A 19,295-nucleotide genomic window follows, 5' to 3' on the forward strand; every position below is an offset into this window, starting at 1 on the left:
CTAGTATCTTAAATCTCCTCGCTGAGGATAGAAACTGCAACTCAACTGACCGTAACCAAAAAGAGGAACCCACGCAGCAAGAAATACTCACTGACAGGCGAAACTCAGCCCCAAACCAAACCTGACACCACGTTTTATTTACTTTCTCATGAGTACTACTCAAAGCTGCAGCACAAGGCATCTTCCTAAATTAGACAGAGAAGCGAATAAGGAGAAAGTTGTGGTGGGTGTGTTGAGGTTTCATGAGGACTTACAGCGCCTCAGAGGAACAAAAATGCACCTGAGCTAGTCCCTAGGCCTCTGCAGCCCAGAAAAGACTTAGGAAAAGAACAAGAAATATTTGTAGCAAAACCCTTTTAGTTTTTGTGTCTTCTGATTTCACTCTTTTTACCACTGTAAAAGCCATTTCCAATTTTATAACCAACAGCCTTTCCCTTGCTGGACTAAAACCTGTATCCATTTGAAGGTTGCCCATCAAGTGAATTGATTTCAGGGACCTTCAGAAAGCACTTTACACTGTAACAAAACCAAAACAAACAACCAATCAAACAAATGCAGCCAAACAAGAAAACCTGCCAAAGGCCTGAAAGCCAAAACCTGTTTGGAAGCCTCCAAAAACAAGGCATACTTTCCCTCATGCCAAAAGAAGTCAGTTTGAACTTGACAGAGAGAGGAGTAAAAACATCACCAGACACCTTGAAGGCAAGGCAGAGATATTGGGGATAAAGAAGGAAAAAGACCAGGACATGGGATTACAGAAGCCCTTGCTCAGCAGCTCAAACCACCTAATCATAAAAAGCCCTTGGCTAGAATTATTTTACCTGCCTTAGGAGGGCTTTCTTGACTGGAAAAAGTTTTGAGGTTCCTGGTGGAAAAAAGATAAACATATTATTGTCACAACACTTAACTGTCTCTTGAAGGAGTATTCTACTCCAACAGTGGTGACAGAATGCCACTACCTGAACCAATTCTTCCTTGCACAGGGGCAGGAAACACTGAGCATCCCTCTGCTCAATGGACTGCACCCAGACACCTGTGTCCCATCCTGAAGCCATTAAAAATGCCACCAAAGTCACCTGTGGTGGAGCAGCCTCATTAGGTTAACACAATGATCAAAATCCAAGCAAAAATACAAGCGGGATTTAGGCAAAATTCAACTGTGACTTTTCATTCAGTACTTTTTTTTATTTAGCACTTTCTAACCTCTGCTTAATCTGCAAGCCACAGCAGAAAGAGACAAAACATCCTCCCTTCAACGCTTTGCCTTGAACTCCTAAAGCAAAGCTTTAGAGTCATCTCCTTCCAGGAAGGCAAAAATGCCTGTTACTTTGCACCAATGGCAAATTTGGGCCAAATGCAGGACAGAATAGTGACTGGACCCAGGACCACCAGTGTGAACACTGATAATCAGACAAGGAAGCTAATTTCACATTAAAACAGATCTACATGCATTAAGCTGCTATTTTTCGGCCTTTAGCCACCCAGGAAATTGGCAATTTCTAAATTCAACTTGGCAATTTTAAACTGAACCGATAGAAGTGAAGTCTGAAAATTAGTTTTTTCGCAAGAAAATTGTCATGGAGACCCTAGAGAATACCATCTCAGGTAAGTGGTACTGAGAAATTTAGAGCTGCCTTAAAAGTTCTAGCCAAGTGTCCTCCTGTTAATATGCCTATCAACAAAAGAATTGGCAACAGCCCATGGATAATGATTGCCAAAGGAGAGTTTCAGCTCTCAATCACTAGTAGAGAACTTATGATAAAATCCAACTTAATAATCACCCAGTTATGTAACCCTAAAATCCCAAGCACATCAATAGCAAAAAAACCCAAGTATATGCTGGTATTAACAGTTAATTATGCACTTAGCAGAATGCTGATACCAAATACTCTCTTTCGGTTTGCATTTGCATTTCAAAAGAGAAAAAATCACAGTTTTAAATGAGAAAATACATAATTATGCCTTTACCAAAATGCTTTTTCAATAACACATTCAATAATAAGTGATGATAATGTACACATGGCAATAAATACCCCATTTCAAAGTTCATCAGGGAAAGGTATTGAGAGCCAGCAAAGGTGCCCATTAGGTATTGTTTTATACATCCCTTCTGCCAGGGCTCATTGTCACTTGCAGTGGTTCATCAACAAAATTTCTGCTATATTCCACATGCAGCAGCAATTCTCCTTTTATGCCAACAATCCCTCAAAAATTAAGACTTTGCTCATGCTGTCACGCAAAGCCTGGCATTTTCTGGAAGTCAACTGAGGCACGTCTTCCTCTCATGCCAGTTTAGAAAAACAACTTCCTAATTTTTCTTTGGCTCCTATTTAACTCTACAGGGGAAGTAGCAGAAGCAAGCACTGTGCATGTGAAAGGCATTTGGAGATGCCAGCAAACAGCTCATCAATGTGCAGGAAGATTAAAGCAGCACCATGTTCAGACACTTGCATGGAAAAAACCTAATTCTAAGACCTTGACAGAAGTGAGAAGAAACCCTCCCAAAATACTTGTGGATGTCCCAAAGTCATGCTGAGACTATACCAAGAGAGCATAATTATGATCTATGCTAAATGTAAAGTCATTGGGCAAGTTTTCATACTAAAGTTGTAAAAACTAACAGTCAAATCCTTTTGAACCCATCACAAGATGGAAATATGCCAGAACATCCACTGGGCCAACTGATGAGCAGGATGAAAATGAAGCATTTGAGAACGACCAGAAAAGTTTAATAAAATCTTTGCATCAGTGCTCTCTGCAGAGGAGCCCAGTAAGGCTCTGCACCACTCTCCCTTTTCAGTAAGCAAGTGCGAGAAATAGTTTCAGGTTCAAGTGTGAGTAGAAGAGGGTTTATAAAGAAAAAAAAAAACCCCAACAAACCAGTAAAATGAATAGTAATAAATCACCAAGAGCAGATGGCATCCATCCACGAGCTGTAAAGCAACTTAAATACGGAATTGCTGAACTACTAACTGTGCTGTGCAGCTTATTGCTTAAATTGCCCTTATAAAAGTCGTGGAAGGCGACAAACGTGACTGATTTCTTAAAATGGGTCTGAGGGTGGGAAGGGAGCACTAGAGACCAGAGGCTAGTAAGCTCCAGTTCTATATCGAGCAAAACCATTGAAAGAGGAGTATGAATTGATAAATAAACATGCTGTAAGGGAAGAAAGTCAGCACAACTCTGGCAGAGAGAGGTCACGTCTCATGAATCTATAAGGGCACTCTGGTGATAGCACGAGGATGTTCTGGTGGGTCCAGGCAACGTCTGCACGACAGAAATGCTTTGCACATGCCAGGTCTAGCTGCATCCCACAGCCATATGGGGTGAGACCTAAGCAAACACCAACCCTCTCCTCCTCCTCCTCCTCCTCCTCTCCCCTGCCCTGGTTTCCACACAGAGGAAACTGGGGCATGCAGCTTGGGTATGGGCTCTAATAAATTCTGTCAGCGTGCCAGCGTGGGTAATTACTGGTCTAGGACCTGCACACTGCCTTGCATCAGGAGGTATGGGAGGATGCAATCACGGCAGGGCTGGATTTTAAAGCTATTAAAAACATCTCCTGAAAGATCTTAAAGAGATCTCAGGAATAAGGAGGTCGTCTCTTCGTGGATTATTAGCAGCTTAAAAATAGGAGACCAAGGGTGACAACAAATGGACATCTCTCACAAGTAATGGAGGTTACCAAGGAAGTCTCACAAAGCTCCACGCTGGGGCCTGGGCTGAGAACTGTGTTCATACATCATGTGAGAAAAATCAGACCTCTGGAGGTGACAGAGCTTGCTGATGACTCCAGACAACGAAATCAAGAGCTGCCTGTGAAAGACTGCTGAAAAATCCTGCAAGTCTGTGGCTGGCTGACAAAATGGAAGGTGAAAATCACTGGCAGGACAATGCAGACAGTATAATCATCTCCCACCATACATACAAAATAAGCAGATTAACAAACATCACACAATAAAGAGTCGTAGGTGCAACTTGGGACAGGTTTTTTGGGCTTCTGCCTTTTGAAAATACTTGCTCAGTGTTCGTCAAACCAAGCAAAGAGACGTGAGAGAAGAGTAAAGAGCAAGACAGAAATTGTAATTTTGCTGCTGCATCCACTGTGCTCTGAATCCAGCATGTTGGTCTGGTCTCCTCCCAAAATTAATACAAAGCATTAACTTTTAATGCTTTGGGGAGAGGAGGAGATGAGGATGGCCAGGGACAGCAGACAACTGATATACAAGGGTAGGTCAAATTGACTCACTGATTCTTCAGCTCACAGAAGAAACAACAGGACTTGATGGAGATCTAAGTGATAAATGGGATGCATGGGATGAGAAGGATTATATCCACTATTACTGCAAACACAGGAATGAAGTGGCACTCCATTAAATTATCAGCCACCTGCTTTAGAAACATCTCCAACAAACAAATATGTGTAATTAAATTGCAGAAGCAACTGCCATGGAACATTTTAGATATCAAGATTATAAATGTATTCAAAGAGGTAAGAGGCAAATTCACAGAGAAAGACACAGAAGGGTTATTGAGCACAACTGTCCAAATGCAGTCGCACATTCAGAAAGTACCTAAGTAATTGCTAGAAACAGGCAAGTGAGGAAGCCCCTTGTCCTGATCTGAAACTTTCTCTGACCAATTTAAAATTTAAAGGATGACAAACTGTGCTAGAGGGACAGTTTCTGACATTTCCCCACTCTTACAGATCTCCTTAAAACCACTCTATCTCCTGTTTTCCTTTATAGCTTCGCAGTTTGAACCGAAACACTTCAGGAAATTTAAGAAGTGTTTAGAGATAGAGGCATTAAAAGGCAGAACCTTTAGAAATTTATGCAAAGAAACCACATCTATTGCTTTGCCCAACCAATGAATGACCTGTTTACAAAAGAAAGCCCAAATTAAAGACTTGGAAAATCTAGCTGAAGCATGTTACATCTATTATGTAGAGGTATGACAGCCATTTTCCAAAATTTCATTCTTTCATCTGCTCTACTGTGGGGTGGGTATGTAACAAAATCCCTTTATGTACTTCTCTGGATGAGAACTGAGCCACGCGTTATGAAAAAGCAAATAGTAGTAACAATGTATATAAAAAATTTACTGATCAAGATTTTCATTTCCCACTGCACTGACACTTTGCATGAATTCAATATTCCTCACCAAAATAATATATACAAGCAAAAATCATGCAGGGAGAATCACCAAGGAGCGCTTGCTGACCTTTCAACAAGACCAGCGACTGCACACACGATTTATCAACAAAAATGAACACTGACAACTCCTACCAACTCTGGTTGTGGCAATAATAATTAAAGATGAGGGATCTGGAGACTGCCAGATGACAGAGATTACAAAAATGTACCTAATTTTAGAAACTACAGGGTTAACAGATTGCAAGGGAAGACAAAAGGGTTAACAGCCATCATCCTGCCAAATGTAAAAGCAAAAAAGTAGTAATTTAAACAATAAGTGAAGTTTCTTATTGGCTTTATCACCATTCACAGATGATCTAACTAATTATCCCCCCTAAGCCCTGAGGTATACGAGGCTAAATAAATAAACTTTAAAAAAAAGGTGTTTCTAAATATTCAGCTTATTTTATTACATTTATCTTCCTGCTGTTACCATAGAAATCAGAACATCAGGAAGACTTACAGGCTTCAGCACTGAAAGGGCACAGAGAGGCTGCTGCATCCTTGCACTGCCTTATGCAACACCAAATCCTAATGGTCCCAGCTTCCACAGGCATATTATGAGGGTGTTTAGGAACGTAATGAAAACATTATTTACTAAGAAAATGTACATAATTATTAAAAGCATATTTTTAATACAATCTTAACTGTTTCAGCCGAGCTACATCCTAATTCTTCATTTAATTTTATGGCTTTCCTCAATGTTACAAAATCCTCTGCCCATCCACATCCCGTGACAACACTAGCACAGAAACTTCCTAGAAATCCCCTTGTACTGAAGCTGTTTTTCCTGTCCCTCTCTACCTCATTTGGTCTACCTCGACAGTCTCATTTGAAAAGTGTCACCTCTATTGTTTGTTTATTGCCAACATCAACCTCTGTCTCCCTCTTAATTTAAAAACTTCACGCCTGGGGCAATTACCAAAGGCATAGCATGAGAGACGCTTGCAATACTCCATTTTTATTTTACTGGGAGCAAAATCTTTTGCTTTAAAGGATCTGTTTATATTGATATGTAATAAATGTTGTTAATTAAAAAATATATATATATATAATTTTTATATATATATATATACATATATCCATCAGTATATTCTGCTCCGAATGTTTTGTAAATAATATTAATAAAGTGCAGTCTCTATTGAAGTATTTTTACTGTAAGGACAGAGCATCATATGATCTAATACAATGTTTTCAGAGATGGAAAAATGACATAAGTGATACAAATGGTTGTGAAAGCTGGCCCCAGTTTTAAATTCAGTTTTTCAAGTTCACTACTTTTGGATACCTCATACAATACCTAGTGCTGTTTTTTACTAAGCAAACCCTCAAGTCCTTGACTATGGTAAAAAACCAACAACAGCATGAAGTGCAATTGCCAGGAAATTCAGAACCTGCACACTTCTGCACCTGTGATTTATTCTTTCTGTCACAGATGACGAACTGAGAAAAATCCAAGGAGCAAGAAAACACACAACACATTAGTCATGCAGCGCATTTGCAAAATACTGTTGAAATATTGATGCTGTACTTTAATGTACTGAAGAGTCTCCACACACTGTGTCTCAGCATCACTGAACTCTCCCAGTATCCCACATAACTGCTGTTTTACAGCCAGGTAAGGCTGGAATGGTAAATAAGGTTAATTTGGGTAGATTTGCTAAAAATAGGAAATTATTTTGAAATCTTCTGTCTTTTCTGAAGTCCCTGCAAATTCAGAAATCTACAGAGAGACCATGTTAAACCTAAAAGCAAAAAATAAATCAAGACCTGTGGGGGAATTCCAGGGCTGGGCCATCCCTCTGGAGCTTTTATACCAGTACAAACCAATATTTAGAGGAGGCTTGAGTTTTAATATTCATCATCAATGCCATCAGCTGTGGTTTTGCCTCAAGGAGGAATAAGAAGCCACCACGCATCTTCCTTAGGGGAAGGAATGGATAAGCAGTATATAAGCTTGCCACGAGGGATGCAGTTTCTGGCTTCCAGCTGGGAGGAGAAGATGTGCTGGGAGCACGAGCCATGGCCCCAAAGGCAGCCCATGTCCCACCGCTCCCACTGGTTTCCCACGTTGTGTGAGTGAGGATCCCTGCCATTCCATGTCTTGGCTCCTGCTGGGTTTCTGTTGGCAGTGCTGTGCTTGTAAATGCTTTTTATTCCTTCCTGAGCCTCTGAAAGGTTGCCAGCCAATGCCCTGACGTAATGTATGGGTGGAAGCAGATACCTGGGATGTTGTCACCAGTAGCCGGCGGGACAGCAACTGCCTGAGCCCGTTAAAACCTGAGCAAAAAGGAGCATCCCTTGCCTTTCTCTGGAATTTAGGCATCTGCCTTCTGCACTGCAAAGACAGAAACTCTTGACTTTTGAAAGGCTGGGCCCATTTCCTGCAGACATGGACTGTCATGACACCACCTCTTCAAAAATGTTGAGGACTTTTCCCTCAAAATGGCACAGCTGGGGAAAGAGTCATTTTAGCCATTAGTTCTATGATTAATTCATCCAGTAAGGGAAAGAGCAATGGAAGTTGCAACTAACTGCCCTACCTTCCATGTCTTAGAAATCCTTCTTTAAATCTGCTCCCTGTAGTAAAGAGTATTTTGCAGAGCTTCAGCCAGAATCCCTGAAAATAAGCTGGTGTTACAAACCACGGGGTTTTTTACATATCTTGCTTTGTTTTTGCACCCATTCCAGCCAGCACTGCTTGGTTTTCTGCTTTCAATTGCGCATGATTTTACCCACATAATGCTCTGGACTTACATTATCCACACATGTGCCTGCCTCAGGTTAAGTTAGAAAATTTTACCTAAAGTCTTTGGTTAAATCTTCAGGAGAAATTTTTCCCTCCCTTGAGTTAAACAGTCTGGGTTGTTTTTTTTTCCTGCAGGATTTCTGTTACTTTTGCAGTAGGAACCTGAAAAGTCTCAGAGCTTAGGGTTTGAATTAGGGACAGTCTTTTGCTATGTCTTAAGAAAATCTTCCCCATTAGTATCTCTGTTCTCCCAAATCCTTAGATCCATTCAAGGTAAGGCTTCCTCAGTGACAACAAATGAAGAAAAACCTCCAAAAGTCTCTTGCTACATAATCCTTACATCTCATCCAGCCTGATCAAAGGAGTCACATGGGAAAAATACTATGGGATAGCATAACTTGAGGGTTTTGTTAAGGATAGAGTCTTCAAAGCAGGTACCTAAAGGGCCTAAACCATGATTTCACAGACCACCTTAATTCTGGAATTTTGAAACTTCTTGAATTTGAGTTTGCACAGCCTACAAACATAACTGCAACACCTTTTGAGTGTAATCCCATATGCAGCAGTCATTATTTAAGAGTGTTTACCCTGAATAGGAATTATGTGGTGTCATGTGTATGACAGTCTTCTAAAGATTCACTGTGAATTAAAACCAAAGCAGTATCTACAAAATATTAGTTTTGATCACAGCTACTATGTTACAAAAGAAATGGATCAAAAATCTACACATGCCATAACTTACACAAACACAACATAAACCACTCTATTTTATGCCTCTTTTCAAGCTGTTTTTTAGGCATTTCTGTCAGAGGCTGAGCAGCCATTTTCTTATCCCTCAGTTAAAATCTTTGTGTTCAGTTAAGCCAAATTAAATCAATGGAATATATGCCTGAACCATAAAGACAAACAGTACACTTAATTAGATATGTAGCATGACTAAATGAAGGCAGACAAATATTTCCAAGTCTTCCACAAGCCTAACAGGAAATCAAACCACATATGAGTAGGGAGGTATTCTGCATTGTATTTATACAATCGAAGTTACACTTAACAGCTATTAACAACATGGATCCTCATTTGTTATTGGCCTTGTTTACAGGCCTTCAGAATAAGAAAGAAAACAAGATCATGTATCATGGCCCTCCAGAAACATTACAACTTCCTTTTATTCACAGTAGTTAAGAGTAAACGGAAAATTCATTTAACATAAAACAAAGCCACATAATTCCACTAATGCCAACTTCTACTTTCACTCCTTTTTAACTGTTCATTGAAGAAAATGCTGAGCCCTCTGGGGCACCAAGGGCCTGGTCAAGGACATTTCTTATTTTTTCTTGTAGAGAAACGGGAAATGACCTCTCCACACACAGTATGAAGAAATGCCAAGAAAATCTTGGCCAGGTGATAACAGAAATGTAACTCTCTCAAACCAGTAAGAGGCAAGGCATTGTAAAGCACCCCCTTTCATTCTGCATCAATTAATATATGTCCTAAAATGCCAAGGGCAGTAAAACACTCAGAAAGTTTTCACCAAGTAAACCTCAGGGAGGTCTAATAAACCCTGTGGCACAGAAACAAAGGCCAGTGCTTGTAATTACACAGCACATTTCCAAGTTCATGGCACTCAAAAAAGTAAAGGTAAGACCAGCCTTCAACAATTCAGAGCAAAGCTTTAATGCACTGCATGAAGAGGAATATGTACTGTATTTTGTATTAGGGGAGTGGTTTCTACACTGAACTGTATTGGTGGGCTTGTACAATTCTAGTAAATAATCTCTGGCCTTACCTCAGAAGTGAGAAAAGCACTGCATTTCTTAATTTAGAATCACAAAACTATAGCTTGGGAGGGACCTCTGGAGGTCTCAAGTTCAACCCCCTGTTCCCTGCAGAGCTGATTTTGACATTGGAGCAGAGTGCTTGGTGCTTTGCCCAGTGAAGGTTTGGACATCATCTGGGACCGAGACTCCAAGGTCTCTCTGGTTACCTGCTTGGCTGTTTCACCATCTCGTTAGGAAATGTCTTCTCCTGCTGCCCAGGAGGCAGTGTGCTGCTCCAAACTTGGGATCACAAACTCTCATTCTTCCCCTGAGTACCTCCACAAAGAGCCATACTTCATATTTTCTACAACTCATTAGGAAGCTGAAAGGTGCAATTAAATCCACACTGCACCATCAGGTCCCTCACTTTCCCAATCAGCCCTGACCACCTTGGCCAACCTCTGCTGGCTCTCTGTGCTTACCCAACAACTTTACCTTGCTAGAGAGCCCTAAACTCAGACTCCAAATGCAGCCTCTCTCAACCACCATCCTGAGTGGCAATGTGAGAAACTGGGAACAAATGCCTGCCCTGATGCCCAATGACTATGAAACACAAGCAAAGTGTGTGTGAAAGGAAACACTTCCCATTCCAGAGAGGTGTCTATTACTGTTTCAGAGTGAGCACTGAACATCCTACCTCCAAGGATATTTCTTTCCCTGTCTACCTACTTCCAAAGGCCCTATCCTCCTCTCACATCTCCTGGCAATTTTTTTTTTCTCTATTTAAAAGCAATTGCCTTCTCTCTGCAATGAGTATATTGCCTAATATGCAGATGACCAGGCCACTATCTCAATTACATATCTGGTTTGGGATGTTTTAATTTTGCACACCTTTTTCCAACTGGATCCCTAACTCAACCTCAGTATAATTCTACAGACACCTATCTTCACAGTTTGCAGCATGAAGCTCAAAATTGATCTCAAATTCTTGAAGCTGCTTCTAGCTGCAGTGTAACAAGAGCAAGCAATGCACACACTTTTATTTGCAAGCAGGATTGATTTCTCTGTCCAATAAATTCTGACCCTCTGACTGACTTTCTTGAGATGAGGGAAAGCTGCTTTTGTGTTTGAACTTTTAGTCTACGTTCCCCCAGGAGAACTAAACTCTTCAAAGTTCACATTTTCACTTAGCTCTAGCTATAGATACGTTTTTGTTTTTTTTCCAGTGACAATTCTCTAATGTTAAAGTCATAATGGAGGTGCTTTCAACAAGGAAAATGGCTGACACTACATTTTCAGCCACATGCAGTAAATCACCAGTTCCTCCTCTTAAAAAAAAACACAACCAAACCAAACCATCCTTATTTGAGATTGCTCACTGCTTTAGGATCCATCTCACACTCATTAATTATTTAGGGTTTCCAAAATCAAACACAGACTATTAAGATGGACAGCAATAAAGCATCTTTTCCAAGAAAAAGATTTCAGAATGCATCAGGAGACTAAGTGGTAAGTTATTCTTTTGTTAATTCTTTTCCTGTTTTTTTTTTCTTTTTCCCCAAGTGCACCCATATCCTATTGATTATGTCTCCTTTTTACCTCCAGAAACAACACCCAGCCTTCTGGGATAAGCAAATGATGCAAGCCCCATTTGACTGCCTGTGCATTCACTTAGATTTTTGACTTTACTGTCTTGTAATAAACACTAGGAGAATGGAACAGAAATTAAATTATAGTCATCAAAACCAAAGCACTAAACACACACAAACATAAAATATGAAGGAACACATACTCAGACGGAACGGTTGATCCTTCTTTTTGTCTGAATGCATCATAAAAGAAGTTATGTTTCATTACTGAAAAAACATTTTGGCTTCTTTCACAGTTGCAAAGAAGGGTAATTAAGACTGTCAAGAAAACACATTGAACAGCTGTATATTGTTAACAAAAGCACCATTATATGACTGCTCTGAAAAACCCCAGTAATTTAAACATTCACATTTCCTAGAAGTTGGGTATTTTTCCAAGCTCCAGTAGATACCAAAAAATGTTCTTTTCTATAAATTGTGGTTGTGTATCAGTCACATTTCAAACCAGTGGGATGGTCCCAGTTTGAGAACACATCCCCATACATAAGGAGAACTGGACAGCAGTAATAAAAGCTTTGGGAATTGAAATGTGAGTCACTGAAAAAAATTAAAACTTCAGCTGCTTTTTAAGCCAGAATTAGCTGAAATTTTCTTAGACTGCAAGTATGCCTGAAAAACCAAATAAAGACAGCAATCCTTCCAGCCTGCTCTGAAAAGGGGAGTTAAGGAATACTTACTCATCGAAGATCAGGTCTGGAGCAAAATAGAGGAACTGGCTGTTTGTATGTTTGTACGACCTCCAACTCAAGGCAAACGATGACAGACACATCCATGAATACTGAATTAAAGTAATTTGGTCCTCGAGAGGCAAGTTTCTAAATCCTAGAGATCAAACCAGAAAATACCCATGAACTACAAGGGCTGGTCAAACCATCACCAAACACATTGCTTACTACTTTTCCAGTATTCACAAAGAAGAGCAACACTCCCACTTTGGAAAAAATAAAACCATAACTTTTCATTCCAGTGACAAAATGTGTTTTCTTCTTAAGAGGCTATTACTGAAAATTAAAGCTTTTTAAATATCAATCACAGACATACGAAACAAACATTACATTAAATAAGGAAAAAACCCAGCTATCTGCTCTCAGAGGTTCATCTCACACCCCGCAATTGTGGGTTTTTTCAACACAGTCCGCGGATTCAAGACGCAATTTGTCAAGCAACTAGTTCTTTAAGCTAAAAGAAACAGTGAAGTGACATCTCAGCAGATGACTCACGGTCCTACCTGGAAGTATCTTTGCCCACTTCACCACCTGAATCATCTGCTTGCCGGCCAGGCGGTTTAAGGTGGAAAGCAGGTACTCCGCGGTGTCGGGCTTCGAGCTGTCGTATCCTGCGTACACGATCTCCGGCTCAATGCTTTCAAGGATCTTAACAGGAGAGGGAGTAAGTGCTGGTGAGATAGCAGACATGTGGGGGACAAGTGCAGTGTTGACAGAAGGCTCGGTCACGGGCGCGATGTACGTCGTCCCTTCCTCGGGGCTCTGCGGGGGTGGCTGCTGCCGCTGCTGGGGCTGCTCCTCGTGCATCCCTTTCAATTTCCCCAACTTTTTGGACTTCCGGGCTGTGAAGATGAGCAACGTGAGAACCAAGTCAGTACAGAAAGCCAGCCATACCCTGGGCTTTATACAGGAAATGAAAGCTGAAGTATAATCTCGAAGTTCTCAAGTGAAACAGGTGCAGGACCTTAAGAAATATCTCACTGCCTGCAGCATCCTCACAGTGGAAAATGGACCAAAAGACACCTCTAAGCTCATTTTAACTGCTTTATTGGATTTTTTTATACATGACAGAATGTTCAGTATATCTGCATCCATACAGACATGCATAAAACATCCTAGTTACTGTGGTTGGTGCCAACTAAACATTTCAGAACTGTAATCACCTGTCACCTATAAGAATGCAATTCATGTTCTCCATTGCATTGGTCATCAAAAGAAATCTGCACAATATTAGCAGACCCAGAGCCCTCTTAAGCTTTTGCCTTAACTTGAAATGTAGTCAATCCATTTTTAACAGCCCAAGTTTGTCAGGCCCCCTTGATACATCCATAACAGCTTTACCCCTTTCTCTTGAGTAATTCTGAAATAAATGCTTAAATATTTACCCACTTAAAGAAGGAAGACTGAACCTCCTGTAACACCTTTCTCACCGCTATCAACATGTCTCTGATGAGATTCTGATCTCATCTGATGAGATTCTGATCTCTGATTTGGCTTCCCTTTTCTTTTGATTTCCTTTTTTTCCCCTTTAATTCTACCCGTCCTACTTTTCTTTACTAAGTACTCTTAGAAGCCAGCAACACTATGGTGCATCGACTCCTTGAAGAGAGGCTAGCCATTCCCTGTGGGTTGCACTCCCAGCTTTGGCATAGCACAAAGAAAGAACTGGAATTTAAAATCGAGACAATTCTGTTAAAAAACTGCACACGAAGAGCCAAACCAAAAGCCCAGCATCACTCTTTGCACTAGGGAAACATAACAACAACAATAAATCTTTAAAATCAATAAATAATGAACTACACTTAAATGTTCACAGATATTTCAGAGTAACTTCTCTCAAAGTCTTTCTTATCTATCTGGACATAGCTAAAACCCTTGTGCAGACTTTCATCTTCCTGTCTCTTGATTCTTACATTCTTCAACATTCCTTTTATGTGTCAGTAAATACAAGCCTATCTCACTCCCACTTGGAATATTATTTCAAGTAGCCCCTTCCTAGACCATATCCTTTCCCAAGTTTACTTCCTCAAGTTTTTCCCCATCATCAATTCCTCTTCCCCATCTTTCCTTAATTATAACCCCTTTTCTTCAGTTCCAGGATCCTTTCTGGATAACTTCCACCTCTACAAAATGTTCATTTCCATTCCAGCTCAGCATGACACACCTCTGCCTCCTGGGAAGCTTTCAAAGCTCACTCTATGCGTTTATTCCTGCTCCTCTTATTTACAATGCAGAAAACTCCCCGAGACCCACAGAACCACCTCATTACTCTTCTACAAACCAATGTTTTAAGGAAACCCCCTCACCAGCAGAGCTGCTGCTGCCCTCAGAGCATTTCTGGTGACAGCAGTCATTAATGTTTCTCTGTTTCCTTGACATTGGGGCTGCCTGCCCAGAGCCAGCGGCTGGGAATGAGCGAGGCAGGATACAGACGCCCAGGGTCCAGGACAATGCACGCCCAAGTGCAACAATAGCCTGTTGTTTTCAACACTTCCTTGCTGGGACAGTACCTTGAACTCAGAGGAGATGGTTCATCCCAAGATTCACTGGGAAATAGTATTTATTAGGGTAAGCATGAGGTACTGCTACAGAAAACAGTGAAGTTACTACTCATACACAAGATCTCGAAGATGCCCAAAGAGATGCTCCTTTATTGTGGTGTTCAAAAGATAAAAATGAAATTCACTGCTACTGTAGCATGTTCTTCATGGAGCAGGGAGTCCAAAATCCCAACATCAGTTTGTAGTTGTTTCTATCACACCATGAAGGATCTTCCTGGCTGATCTCAGCACCAACAACCCCCAGCTAGCCTACAGAGAACTTCAGAGATCTTTGTTTAACTTTTATCACGTTCCCTTCTGAGAGCTGGAGGAAATTAGGTGAAGGAAATTAATTTCATTGATTCACCTACAGGATGTATGTCTGCTTTTGAGAATTCCTTATTTCCTCCATGCCTGCAGACATACAGACCAAGTGAGGCCAGTTGAATTTTTTAATAAAGGGATTGAATATGCAAATAAAAAACGTACTGCTCCTAATAAAATTTAAAAATCTTTTGTTCAGCTAACCACATCTACTTAAAAACCTCCTAGTTAGCAAAAGCATTAGCACAGGTTACATAGGAAATGCGTAGGTCCATTTGAAGTTATAAAGAAGAGGTGAGATCTGTCAGCAAAGGTTTCACTGCAGCTTATTCTGTCTCAAGACACAGGAATTGTGAGAAGATCCTTCTAAAAGTCCATTCAAATCCTATTTGTTACTTTTCTATTACAAAATTCTTAAAAAACTCTTTCAAACAATGAAGCACACCCAAAGGATTTTTTTATCCTCTGGTGCATCAAGGTACATGGATGCAACATCCATTCTTCAAGATGTCATTTTCAACTCCAGTACCCAAAAATCCATTTTACAAAGCAGCAGCTAATCATTTTGTTAAACAAGCCTTTTCTTCCCTCTGCAAAATAAAACAGAGGGAGTTACAGGCAAAGCACACAACCCTGGAAAGATCAGTCCTGAAGAGGAAATGAAAATGCAGTTGTTCCTCATGTTGGTGCAGTTGCACCTAATTAAGGATGTGCTGGTGAAATCACTGTGAGCACTAAATATCTGCATTTATCTTAGAAAGGCAAAGCTGGACTTACAGCTTTTTCCAACAAAATAAATCCCAAAAGCAAAGCAACAATGAGCAGGCTTAGTTGAATGTCTGATGGTGAGTTAACAGAGCCACTGGACACTGAAAACAGTTTAAAAATAAACCTGGAGGAGTGGATAGAGATTAGTGTTTGCTGCTATTATTCATTAAGTGTATCAGGCACTATTTTTTTTTTTTCTGTTATCAAAACAGGACTAAAAATAAAGAACTCTACACATTTTTTCATGTTTGTAGAGGCAAAAAAAATGCATGTGCATCATAACTACACCAGAATAAAAAGAAATGTTGGTTTACCAACTCCATCAAGTATCTTGCAGCACAGATAACTGATCACATACTTAAGACATAAGTTTGTATGTCCTATTCTCCAAGAGATTTTTATTAAAAGAAAAAAAAACAAACCACCACATTCTTCCACGTATAAAACTGGCATAAAAATGTGTTTTAGTTTCATTTTCTTCCATTATAATGCCTTTAAAATGAAGCTGAGAAAAACATTACTGCTTGACAGTCATGTTTACAGTGAAGAAAACTGTATTTTTCATTTGGCTCAATGCCAGTGCTGTAGCTCAACTGGTTTGGTAACTCCCACAGAAACCAACAAGTGAAGATTAAATACAAACTGAGCAGTACATACTCTGAGTCGCTCTTTAAAAGCTGTTTTCCACATTTGCTCTCTGACTCCAATACCAACTGCAAAACCGACTAAGCCACCTCTGAAATGGAGAGTAAAAGCCATGCTCATCAGGATTACTCCCTGAAAATGCTCAAGAAATCCCTGGCTCTCCACACCAACAAAGCTGAACTCTGAAGCCTGTCTGGGCTTAGGATGAGAGTTTCATCCAAATGGCTGTGTAGCAGTGACTGCAGGGCTTCTTGCCCTCCTGTTCAGTGTTACTGCAGTCAGAATATCGTATTATGAATTCTCCTATTTTTCAATCACCTGAGACAGAGTAAGAGGTGAAGAAAAACAAACAATAGAGAAAGACACCGCAGATATACCTGAATTTAAAATCACAAATATCTGTCATGACTTTTGTTGAGTATTATAGGTCGTCCTTATGCTCCAAAGAAAAGAAGAGAAAGAGAGAGAGAAGAGAGGAGAGAAGAGGAGAGGGGAAAGAGAGAGGAGAGAGGAAGTGGAAGAAGAGGGAGAAGAGTGAGAAGAAGAGGGAGAAAGAGAAGAGAAAGAGAAGAGAAAGAGAAGAGAAAGAGAAGAGAAAGAAGAGAAAGAAGAGAAAAAAGAGAAAGAGTAAGAGAAAAGAAAGAGAAGAGAGAAGAGAAAAGAGAAAGACTGAAAAATTTGAAGTCACAAACTTGGATTTTAAAAAGGCACTTCCAACAGCCAGTCTCTGTAGCTCTAACAATAAATAGTGGAACAAATAAGATACAAGTCAGTTGGACAGCTGGTGCCTTAGCATTGACCCCTCACATGGAAATCTCCTGTCACAAAGCTGAAACAGGGATCCTGCCATCTCAGGATGGGAGTTTTTGTGCCATCTGTAAAATGCTGACTAGGTTTCTAGTCATCTGCAACAGGGAATGCTACTCTAGGTCCATTAATAGGACATTGGATGTGGACCTATTGCAAATTGGCTTTGGAATACATAGTAACATGAACATCAGCTACAAATTATGGCATTCCCTATTTTTAAGGGTAAAGTTTGAGGATTACAAGATAGGTAAACTATCATACTCTCTTTTAAAAAATATCATAGTAAACTTACACATGTTATACAAATAGGGTCTAGAGGGAGGTAATAAACATAAATTATATATATATATACTCCCTTTGTGCCCAGGGAATATAGATAAATTAAGTTATGGATTCCACACACTAATTTTCATAGGCTCAAAATTAATAATTTTCAATGCATTACTGCTAAAAATGTGGGATCCAGAAATGTTGAAGAACAAAATGTTTTTAACAGTAGATAAACCCCTGTAAATATTATGATTCAATTCAGCAGATTTCTAAGAGTAGTATCTTGTTTGTAGAGTTGTACTAGTGTTCAAATTTAGAAGATGAACAATGTAAAATGCTCTGCAGATTCATGCACACTTCCAGTATTATGAAAGTAAAAAAGTAAACTAAATCTGAAGTTTGGAAAATTAGCTGTAGTTCTATATAGGGTGAATCACAAGACTTGCAATAAATTTATATATAAATAAAATAAATTTAAATCTCCTGGAATCGAAATTTATTTTTTTTTTAAAGACAATACTCAGAGCTTGTCTTGATGTCCATTAGAAAATAATTTATTTTTTGTATACTTAAAGTCACGATTTAGATGACTAAGATCTTTATTTAATCACATCTATAAAGCTCTGCCAGAACCAGGACCAAGCTGATCCTGACCCAACAGATCTTTATGATATTCCATCCATATTTGAATCCATGGGGGATATCAAAAGCACATTGTAAGAACATATGCTACCTCTAGTGTAAAGCAGAGAACTTTAGCGGAGGGAGAGGGGAAACCAGAATGGACACAGCAGAGGAGAAAAAAAATGGTGGAGGTTTAAAAAAGATGTAAAGGAGCAACTGGAGTAAATACAAAAATCATAAAAGACAAAGGAGGGGAGGGGTGCAAATCCCTATATGCACTTCAAATGAAGTATAATTTGGGATTATTCTAAGTTCACTAGTGGTCTAGGCAGCCTGAGGGCAGGCAATATGCTGAAAAACAAACCCACTGTGGCCACCTCTAACTGTGCTGGCTCTGCACCCCTGCCAGCAAACACCTGCATTTTGAACACTTGGCCTCCTCCATTCAGATCCAGAGCCCGAGCTCCACACCAGAGCTCCAGCCACCACCTCCTTCCCAGCCCCACAGCTGCCAGCTTTCCCTGCCTTCCAACCCATGCCAAATGCTTGAGGGTTTCCCTGCACACCCTGCCACTGCCACCTGCCTCTGCTCTCCAAAAACAACCTCCAGGACCTTGCTGTACCACAGTTACCAAAGGTGCCAATTCCCCCCTCAAGGCAGCTCTGACTGGAGGCAGATTCTTCTCTGAGCCCTCACTCAGCGCCTCCACCTTTGTACAGATAAATGCTCCATCAAAATGCCACTTTTCTCTCCTCTGAATCTTTTCATCATGTTTGCCTGGTGACTTTGCCTCACTCACTTCAATGAGCTGACATCTGTTCTCATTAGCTATTTTACTGCTACCACAAATAGTGTTTTCCCTTCCCCCAAATCTGTTGTATCTTGACATGAAAATTTTGAGCTATCTTGGTACAGACGTTTTTTCACTTAGTTGTCTAGCACAATGGGAATGAGATTTTGCTGAGAAATTTCTAGACAATAATACAGACTTCATATATACACACACACATATGCCTGGGAATGCATGGAATAAAGTGAAAAGCAGTAATGCAAACGAGATGCATTATCCCATTTTCCCTACAAAGTGCACTCAGGCACCCTTCTTTTCTTCCAGAAACACAGAAGGAGCAACAAAGATGGGACCCTAAAGCTTCCACAAAACCCATTACCCACTTTGGGAAGCAAACCACTGATTTACAAGTAGCTCCAGAAGATGAAGAACCTCTCAATGTGACCCC

General features: G+C 40.2%; 1 protein-coding gene across 8 annotated transcripts in view; it reads right to left on the reverse strand.

Moving 5' to 3' along the window:
• The window catches only part of NR3C2 (nuclear receptor subfamily 3 group C member 2), a 190,647-nt gene that overhangs the window by 18,975 nt on the left and 152,377 nt on the right, over nt 1–19,295 (reverse strand). For all 8 annotated transcript variants that reach the window (XM_086889405.1, XM_086889407.1, XM_086889404.1 and 5 more), the window contains 2 exons: nt 12,579–12,917; nt 12,028–12,172 (listed from right to left, as the gene is read on the reverse strand). In XM_086889405.1, the coding sequence (XP_086745531.1) occupies nt 12,028–12,172; nt 12,579–12,917 (484 nt within the window). The remainder of the gene's footprint in view (nt 1–12,027; nt 12,173–12,578; nt 12,918–19,295) is intronic.

Source organism: Cyanistes caeruleus, chromosome 5 (genome assembly GCF_971803275.1).
Source record: "Cyanistes caeruleus chromosome 5, bCyaCae1.hap1.1, whole genome shotgun sequence".
Lineage (NCBI taxonomy): Eukaryota > Metazoa > Chordata > Aves > Passeriformes > Paridae > Cyanistes > Cyanistes caeruleus.